Here is a 9,833-nt window from a genome sequence, read left to right as displayed (position 1 = left end):
ATTGCATAAAAGTCAATGGTCATCAAACTCCGCATTGTACATTGTATGCCATTAATACCATCTTTTCTGCCATTAAAACAATATTTAAACCAACATCTCATACACTAAATATGAGTTTTTTGGTTTTTACCTTTCAAGTCTACACAACTCGAACCAACATCTCATACACTACTAGTATATATATATATATATATATATATATATATATATATATATATATATATATATATATATATATATATATATATATATATATATATATATATATATATATATATATATATATATATATATATAAGTCTTTTTTACCTTAACTTTAAGTCTACAAAATTTGATACACCAATAACAACAATGTAATACATATATAAAAATCTTCTTCTTGACTTCTCATACAACATCCCTAGTGCAACTCCTTCGTGGTTTGATTTTGATCTTCTTCATGAGAATTCCCTGAAATAAATCCAGTTTTATACAACATTTCCAACTCATTAAAATACGTGCACACTTGACTCTTTCCACTACTCTCCTTTCGATTCTCCATTGTTCTTCTATAATACTTGTTGATATTATCCCATTTCTCTTTGCATTTTTTTGGAGTCCGATTATACCCCATACCAGATAATCCGGCAGCCACCTCCTCCCAAACACCACCTCTCTGGCATTTTCCGGTGAACTTCTGATTCAAAGCAGCTCGAATTGTTATCAGTGCTTGTACTTCAGATTTTGGCCATCTTTTCATATTTGAATCACATGGATCATGTTCTTCAAGATTACTACCAATTGGATCATGACATGTGAGTTCTTGATCATTATTATTATTATTACCTGGATTATCAGATTTACAAGTTTCTTCATTTTGATTTTCTTGGGTTGCATCAAGATTAGGGTTTGGGATTTCGATGGTTTGGCCTAATGAGTTTTGAATGAAGGTGATGAGAGCTAGGCTGCGGGATATTTCTTGTTTTCTGGCTTGTTCTTCCCGTTTTGCCCTTTCGAGTTCTTGTTTTTTCCATGTTTCTTCTCGTTTGATTCTTTCGGTTTCTTTCTGTTCTAGAATCTCCATCAGTTGTTTGTGCATTTCTTCTTGCTTTGCTATTACTGTTTTCATCATGGATTCGATGAATGACTCGAGTTTTTTCCTGGATTTTCTCTTCCTTTTCTTCTTGTTTATGGGTTCCTCAATGGGTTCTTGAAGTTTGCTGCTTTCATCTGAAGAACTGAAACAAGAGAATGGAGTTGACGAATTGGTAATACTCAAAGAAACCAACATAAAGTTCTAAACTTGATGAACAGGAAAAAAAACTCTCAGACACTCATGAATAGAGGACAAGATTTACCATTACCAGTAGTCTGATTGTTGATACTAACATATAATCAGAAGAAATGCATGAATTGAATCTACAAGAAAAAAAGTTAGACGCAATTCCCATTCTGATATAGTAAAAGCCCAAAAACTACAACACAAATTCAACATAGCAAGATTACAAGGGAAACTTGTAACACTGAACACTCCAAAGCTCGATAACCATTGGATCAGTTCCACATTAATTCAACAATTTCCAATTCTATGAGAGAAAAATCAAAACTTTCTTTTGGACTAAGAAGGAATTTCAAGAATCCCCTGTCTCAAAACCCTCTCCCACCAAGAAAAGAAATTCATGGCATATAATGCTAGCATAGTGAAAAACTCAAAGACCTTGCAAGTGCCAACATCTTCTGTGTAAAGATCAATCATGAGAACTAAAAGAAAACATCTCGAGAAATATGAATTTCCTCTGTAACGTTATCCAGAGCACACTTTCTTTTCCTCATCTTTCATTGATCTCACTTTTAGAATACTTGATGTTAATGAGGTTGGATAAATGTTTATTCGAATTCGAGTTTGGATTAATCATCCATTTGACGAATCTCTCTCCAACTATCTAAAGAAATGTCGAACGTACTCCAGTCAAAACCCTATGTTATGTCTATGAAGAATATTTAAGGCAAATAGTGGTAAACGGGAACACTTTAGTAAAGCTCAAACAGGGTAAAACCTAAAAATGAAATCGTGTACATGACTTAAAAGATAAGAAAATATCAACAAAAAAGTTACCTTAATGCAGCCTCAGTTTGACATTCTTTAGATGACAAACCTAAAGTAGAAGGCTTTGGGGGAATAAAACTACCATCGCCAATTTCTGTATTATAGAACTCAGCCTCCGGCTGCCAGCTAACGGGCTTTGTATCAAGAGGATGATCTGAAGCACAACAGTCAGTAAAACTGCGCCCATTGCATCTTATTGGACGGAGCTTTTGCGGCGGCTGCGGAGGAAGAAAATGGTGGTGGTCGATTGAGATTTTATGCTGATCGGTGAAGGCATCAGTTGTGGGTAGAGTGAAAGGAGATAAGTGTGTATCTGGGAAGAGGACGCCGTCGCTTGGCAGTCCATGGTCGCCGGTAAACACTTCCATTTGCCCCGTGGGGGTGAAAAGGTAAAGCGGCTGCGGACTGGATTGGTGGTGACTTTTTGTGTGGGTAAAAATCGAAGTTAAATTTTGTGTAAAGAGGCAATATAACCCCCTTCATTTTTCTTGTAATGTGCATAACTGACCCTGATATGAAAACGACCACAATAAGGTTAAACAATTATTCTTTAATTCGTGAAAAGTTTTCCCGACCTTCATAATCCAATTGCAAAATCGTTCACATCATGGTAAAATGGGTTAAGACTTTCCCTTGCAACCAATGGTGAACATTTTTATCGAGTGGGGCAATAATGATCATCTATGTGGTTGGATCGGATTGGTATTTTTAACCTAGTAGTGTAAATATATTTTTTTTCTTGAAGTTAAGGGTTCAAATATAGGGAAAATGTGAAATTAAAAGTAGTTTCGGAATAGCGGAATAGGTTAGATTTGCCTTACAAAAAAAATCATTTCAAAATCATTAATTTCTTGATGGAGTCGATGAGAATGAGAGCGACAAACTGTAGTCTACAAATAAAGAGAGAAGTTGTCCAAACAGATTTTGTATATGAGGTAGCGAGGTAGGGGTGCAAATAATTAAAATCAAACCAACAATTGAAAAAAAAAATACAGAAAAACCAACGGTTTGGTTTTTGCTATTTATAAAAAACTGATTTTTTTTTTTGGTTCAGTTTGGTTTTTTTAAATATATAAACCGAAAAAATCGAACCGAACCGAACTACCAAATATATAGTATGTTTTAGTTTGCTCCGAGATGGATTTGATTATGATGTTTTTCATGAAAATGTTCATGTGATGTTGTTCAAAAAATTACGACAATATTTTTGTTTATCAAACATCCCTTCGACTTCATGCATTAAAGTATTTTATAATTTCTAAATTATTTTTATATTACATTTGAATAAAATATTCATAAAAATATTAATTACATATATATAAATTGAATGTATGTTGTGTAATACTTGTATAAGGGAGTGATTTTTTAACTAGAAAAGTGCTTTTAGATAAAAGTGTTTATTTGCTTATAGTGGTGGTAAAAAGAGTTTTTTTAAAAGTGTTTAGATAAGCTTTTACAGTGAAAAAGCCAATAGTCAATAAGTTAAAAAGTGTTTGGCTTAAAAAGTGTTTTTTGAAGTTATTTTGGCTGAAAAGCCATAAGCAGTTTCAAAAAGCCACGTTTTTCATGCTTATTAAAAAGTGTTTATTGAAACTTATGGATAAACCATTTTGAAAAGTGTTTTTGAGTTTGCCAAACACTTTTTTTTGGCTTATTAACTTTTCAAAAAGCTAATAAGCAAATAAGCACTTTTAAACCACAATACCAAACACCCCCTAAAACTATTTCATTTTTGTTGAGGTTATATATATATATATATATATATATATATATATATATATATATATATATATATATATATATATATATATATATATATATATATATATATAGGTCTAGGTTATTTTATTCAAACTAATTATTGTGTTATTGTATGCAATATAGGTCAATCAATTTTACTTATTTTAAGAAAGTGATTAATATATATTATTGAATTAAATATAATTGAAAAATATCCTCTTAATTAATTAGAAGGGTAATTTAGTCAAATAATATAGATTTAATAAAGGAAAATTGCATTTTTTTAAGGGATCATAGATTTTATTAATTTTAAAATTCCGATTTTACGAATTATAATTCTTTTAATTCGGACATTCTGACAGAATATGTTTATGAGTATATTCAAAAATAAAAATATTCTTGAACCATAAATAATAAAAATATTCTTAAACCTATTTCTTGATCATGAATTTAAAAACTTTTTGTAGAATAACAAATTCTTGAACAATCAATTGAAGAATAAAAATAAAAAATACATTATTTCTTAGAGAATACGGATAACAATTGTTAAGAATTACATTTATTGTTAAAAAATAAAACTAAAAAAACTCTCAAAACGGGAAAGAAAACATCAAAATCTAACAACGACTAAAACATTTTAAAAGAATAATGTTGCTTAGAATCACTTTCACTTTTATGGTCTATTCTTCAAGCATCAACTTCTATGATTCCAACAGAATTGGAATTCGTAATTCAATTCCAACATAATTAGAATTCGTGATTCCATTCCAATAGAATTGGAATCACAATATCATCCATTGAATCATCTACATAAACATAGTTGATACCTTTTCAGAATTCAAACTTGTCAATATCATGCACTGTCCACATAAACGAAGTGTTAAATCAGAAAAAAAAAAAAAAAAAAAAAAACATAAATTGAAACATGACTTAATTCATAAAATGCAACCAAAAATCAAGTTAAAAAACATAAATTGAAACATGAATCAGTTAAACTGGAAAATGAAGGTTTGTGATTTTGACTCCAAAATCGGAACTTGTTGTTGCATTCTGATATGAACAGGTCTAGTATTCGCATAAATGTTTGAAATACCGATTCATAGCGTTCTTATAAAGACAAATCTGAAACTGATTTCAATTGATTCAAATTTAAGTGTTGATGTGGGATGCTCGATTTAGTATCGACATGCACATGTTCATAATCGGAAGTTGATCACAACAATCTTGATCGAATGTTCAAATCAGATTCGGAATTCCATCACTGATAGTCAAAAACATTCCCGTCATCCATTCACATTTACAGAAGATGCTTTGATCTGAATTTTTGTTGGAATCAAATTCATCAGGACTCGGGAGTTCTTTGTTTTGGCATCTGTAATCGGAATTTACAAACAAAATTGAAGTCGAAATTGGCTCGTAAAATCAAATCTCGATGGGATAACAGGCATTACATCGGTACCTGATTACGTACCATTGCTATCGGAATTTGGTTTGAAAGACTTTGACTTTCGAAAGTCAAAGAAACATCGTTCATTAGATTGAACGATGAAGATGACTTATGTTGCTTCTTCACTTCGTTGCTTCAGTCTCATTGACTCCGGAGATGCTTAATTAGCCTGCAATCGATCGACATCCATTGGACCTTGCAGCCGCTTCGTGCTTTCCTTCTCACATTCATCGATGTATTTAGGGAAGTTGTTTATAAAAGGGGATAAATTAGGTTAAAATCAACTAGCATAATTATAGGAAAGTATTTGGGGGAGGTTGTTTATAAAATTACCTAATCACCCTTATTTATTTATTTAATTGTTTATTTATATTTTAAATTTTGATTGGCCCACATTTATGCATACAATAACACAATACTTAGTTTAAACAAATGAACTTAGCTCTCTCTCTCTCTCTCTCTCTATATATATATATATATATATATATATATATATATATATATATATATATATATATATATAAGAAAGGTACACAACTTGTAAGGTTGAATAAGTATATATCACCGAGTTATTACTCATTCATGTTTTGTCATAAATTAAAAGGTCTTTTGAACGAATAGCTAACTCATAAACATATTGGTGGAGCCATGGAGTATCTATTGATGCCCACCAAAAGTTGTATTTATGTTATTTGTTAACGAAAAAAACCAAAACCCAAAATAAAAAATTGAAAATCTGATAGAAAATCGAAAAACCGAAACCGCAAAAAACTAACGGTTTGACTTCTCGAAAATAAAAATTGAATCCGTCGGTTCGGTTTCGATTTTAGTAAAAAACCGAACCATGCTCACCCCTAATATGAGGCTAAGGATAGAAAAAGATCTCTTGAAAAAAAACATCTTTGCTTATATTAAAATAAAGACAAAATTGCAAAAAAGATTCATATGTTTAGCTTGTCACTTTGGTCCAAAAAGTTTTGGACTAGCAATACTGGTCCAAAACTTTAATTTTGTTGCGAGTTGGTCTAATTTGTTTTGAAAAATTTTATAATGACAATTTTACCCTTACTTTTTCATTTTTTCAGTTATTTATTTATTTATTTATTCAAGATCGAGTAGCCTTAACACTACTACATGTGATGTATATAAATTAAGTGTGTCAGATATGGGAAAACCTGGTGTGACACATAGGATTTCCGATCTCACAATATTTTAATGAAAATAAATCATTATTAATAAACTTGCAAAACCAATTGTTATCCAACAACACAACATAAACATCTATAAGACATTTTACCCTTAGTTAATCCTTACATATTTATCCTATAACAGTGATCTTATAAGATTTATCATGAAGGATCACTGTAAGCAATGAGTTGACTATACTGCCTCAGGGATTCGTTGGCAGCAGACGTTAGTAAAAAAAAAGCAACAATAGGGGGGGGGGGGGTAGAGTGCATCAAATGAACATACAATCTTTTTCTCTAGATCAATATAGTTCATTAACACTTATAGACTATAAGTTTGCTATAGTTTCCACAAGACGGTTAGTCTGTGGTTATCATCTCACTTCGATAAACGACAATGCATCTAACGACTGCTTAAAACAGACACACCATTTTTGGCTGTCTAAAAAGGAGGGGGGATATTATTGTAGTACTCGTGTATGTAACCCGTACCCCACCAAACATCAGTGTCATCGAACAGAGTTCTACTCTCTGCTCTCATCTCACACATACCCTTAATATGATGTTTACCAATATCCAAAACTTAATTGAACTAAACATCCATTTTAGGTCTTAGTGTATAACTAGACAACATTACAATACCCCTAATCAACTTCCAACACATTTTTTCTACCTATGTAATATCTTTACAATACATGGTATAAATAAGTGCACTTTTAACTTAACTCGAACTAAGCATCATTTATAAGTCTTATTTCATCACTCATCAAGACTATAATTCTTGTTATCTACTTCCAAACCGTTTTCTCGTTTATATCATATTATTGCAAAACACTATATGACTATACTTTTATCCAACTTAAATGGAGCTAAACATCCTCCATGCGTCTTAGTTTAAAACTAGGCTAAACTACAATCCCTGTAAACGACTTCTAATACCAACCTTGTTTAGACAACACTAACATAATCTAGTGTATATATAACAAAGAGTATCAAGTATCTAATACACATTAATCTTTTAAGTAATAATACATCCCTTAAGATTATCATATATACAATTAACACACACACACACACACACACATATATATATATATATATATATATATATATATATATATATATCACCATATTTTGTTCGCACGATGTTTATATAATTAACACATATTCCAGATAATAAATATTTAATTCACATATGAACTTTCAAAAAATATTTAATACTTTTAATAAATACATGTATTAAAATCATGTTCATGGAAGTAACTATGTACTCACTTGATTGAGGTGGAAGATCCGCATTTAGGTTAGCTTATTGCCTAACACTTCAACTTTCTCTTTAAAACGACCTAAATACGATATGCTTCAATATTCATTCATATTTAAAAGGTTATATCAATTATTTTCATATTCTTCAATCATCCCAAAAAATACCGAGTTCTATCAAATAAGTAATAACCAGGTAAGATCACTCTATATGTAGGATCCGTTTGGTATAAAAAGCATATTGTTTGGAAAATCCACTTTAAACACCTCACAGATCTAGCCGAGACATCACTCCTGTAAGTAGATTGTTCAGTATAACTATTGTAGGGCTTATAAATTACTGTTTATGCTTTTGGTCTGTATCGGAACATGACATCCCGAGGTTTTGATATATAATGGAAATATATATTTCTTTAAAAAATGTTTTGATAAGTTTTTATCATGTTTTGTTTTGGGGACAAATTCCGCAACATCTTTTAAAAGATTACTCTGATTTTATTTTAAAAGCATAAATTAAATAAGTATTTTCTGGCTAAGAAATTGGGGATGTCACAGTTGGTATCAGAGCATTAGTTTAAAGCAAACTAGGAATTTATAGGATTTATAGACTTAAACTTTGAATGCTAAGTGATGATCGTAAGATGAGTGTCTACCATATTTTAGACACAAGCACTAGTATATTTTAGGAAAGATGGCTAAAATACTTTTATGTGCTAAATGTTATATGTTTTCCATATATGATATTATTTGTTCAAATCTATGGTATGTTGCCAACCAGATCTGGAAACCTTATGTGTTTAGGACTCTAAGCGTAGGACTACGATATTAGAACTAGCATGTAAAAGTTTCGGAGTGATATGGATGATTTAAATATCTATCGTGAGTAAAGATCTAAATTCACCTTATTCGGTGTATAGATCAAAAATGGCAAGAACTAGAAATGGAGTTGGAAACACAAACGGAAACAGGAATCAACAGCCTCAACCACCAGCGATTAAGCAAGTACCTGTTGCAACAGCAACACCTGAGCCAATGACAATGGCCGGAGTGCAAGTGATGATTTAGACGATGTTGGATCGTCAAATGGAGGAAACTAGACATCTGCTTCAGCAGAATCGTGAAGAACTTACAATACCAATTGAACAACCCGAATTGAATGAAGGGCAGTATGAAGGATGAAACTTCAGTGGGATTGTTAGCCAAGGCAACCCACCTATAGATAGTCGAAACAACCAAGATGGAGGAAATGATGGACTTGGATGCAAGTAAAAAGATTTTTTAACTTGCAAATCATCGACCTTCACTGGAAAAGAAGATCTGATCGGAGTCATGGATTGGATCTCGGAGATGGAATTGGCATTCATGACATGCGGTTGCAAGGGAAAACTACAAACCACATATGCAGTATGTCAGTTCAGAAGTGGCATTTTTCGTTGGCGGAACACTCTGGGAAAGACCATAAGCCGCAACAAGCCACTACAGCTGACATGGCCATAGTTCTTAGTATACTTCAAACGTAAATTCTGCTCGGCCCAAAATCTACTAGAGCTATAGAACCAATTCCTGACATTGAAGAAGGACAACACGTCCATTGATGAATACACCAATGCCTTTACAGACAAAATGGAGTTTGCTTTGCGCATCGTTCTAGACGAGCTGAAAAAAGTTGATTGGTATGCAAAGGGACTTCCATGGGAGTATGTTGTGCCAGTACGACAGACACCAACTTTAGAGGCAGCTATTTGGGCTGCCAAGTCTGTTGATGAAATAATTAAGGGAAGAATCGCTAGCAAGGTTGAAGTTGGTGAAAAGAGAAAGTTTGAAGGAACTTCAGGTTCCAATAAGAAAAGAAAATTTTTGAAGTCTAATTCGAAGAAGTTTGGAGGAAGAGGAGGAGGCGAAGCGAAATGGTATGAAAAGTGTAAGAAAAAGCACTCTGGGAAATGTGGTAAGTAGGTGAATTGCTACAAATGTGGAAAGACTAGGCATTATATCAATGAGTGTCCGTCCAACAAGAGGGTATGCTTTGGATGTAACGAGGAAGGGCATATTTTGAATGACTTTCCGAAAAAGAAGGAGGCAGAAAAACCCAACATTCCACCAAAACCGA

The 9,833-nt window shown here is 32.2% G+C and overlaps 1 protein-coding gene across 1 annotated transcript; it reads right to left on the bottom strand.

The window, feature by feature from the left end:
• Positions 1-291: 291 nt before the first annotated feature.
• On the bottom strand, positions 292-2,525 carry LOC145042216 (Homeodomain-like superfamily protein). Its single transcript, XM_078990599.1, has 2 exons — positions 2,096-2,525; positions 292-1,217 (listed from the first exon to the last, which is right to left on the bottom strand). Exons 1-2 carry the CDS (start codon positions 2,452-2,454, stop codon positions 401-403), a joined length of 1,176 nt encoding a protein of 391 aa, XP_078846725.1. The 5' UTR covers positions 2,455-2,525; the 3' UTR covers positions 292-400.
• Between the last annotated feature and the right edge of the window lie 7,308 nt (positions 2,526-9,833).

The sequence above is a fragment of the Lactuca saligna genome, chromosome 4 (assembly GCF_052625555.1).
Source record: "Lactuca saligna cultivar CGN05327 chromosome 4, ASM5262555v1, whole genome shotgun sequence".
Taxonomy (NCBI): Eukaryota; Viridiplantae; Streptophyta; class Magnoliopsida; order Asterales; family Asteraceae; genus Lactuca; species Lactuca saligna.
Note: the sequence above shows the minus strand (reverse complement) of the source record. Positions and strands in the feature narration are given on the sequence as shown.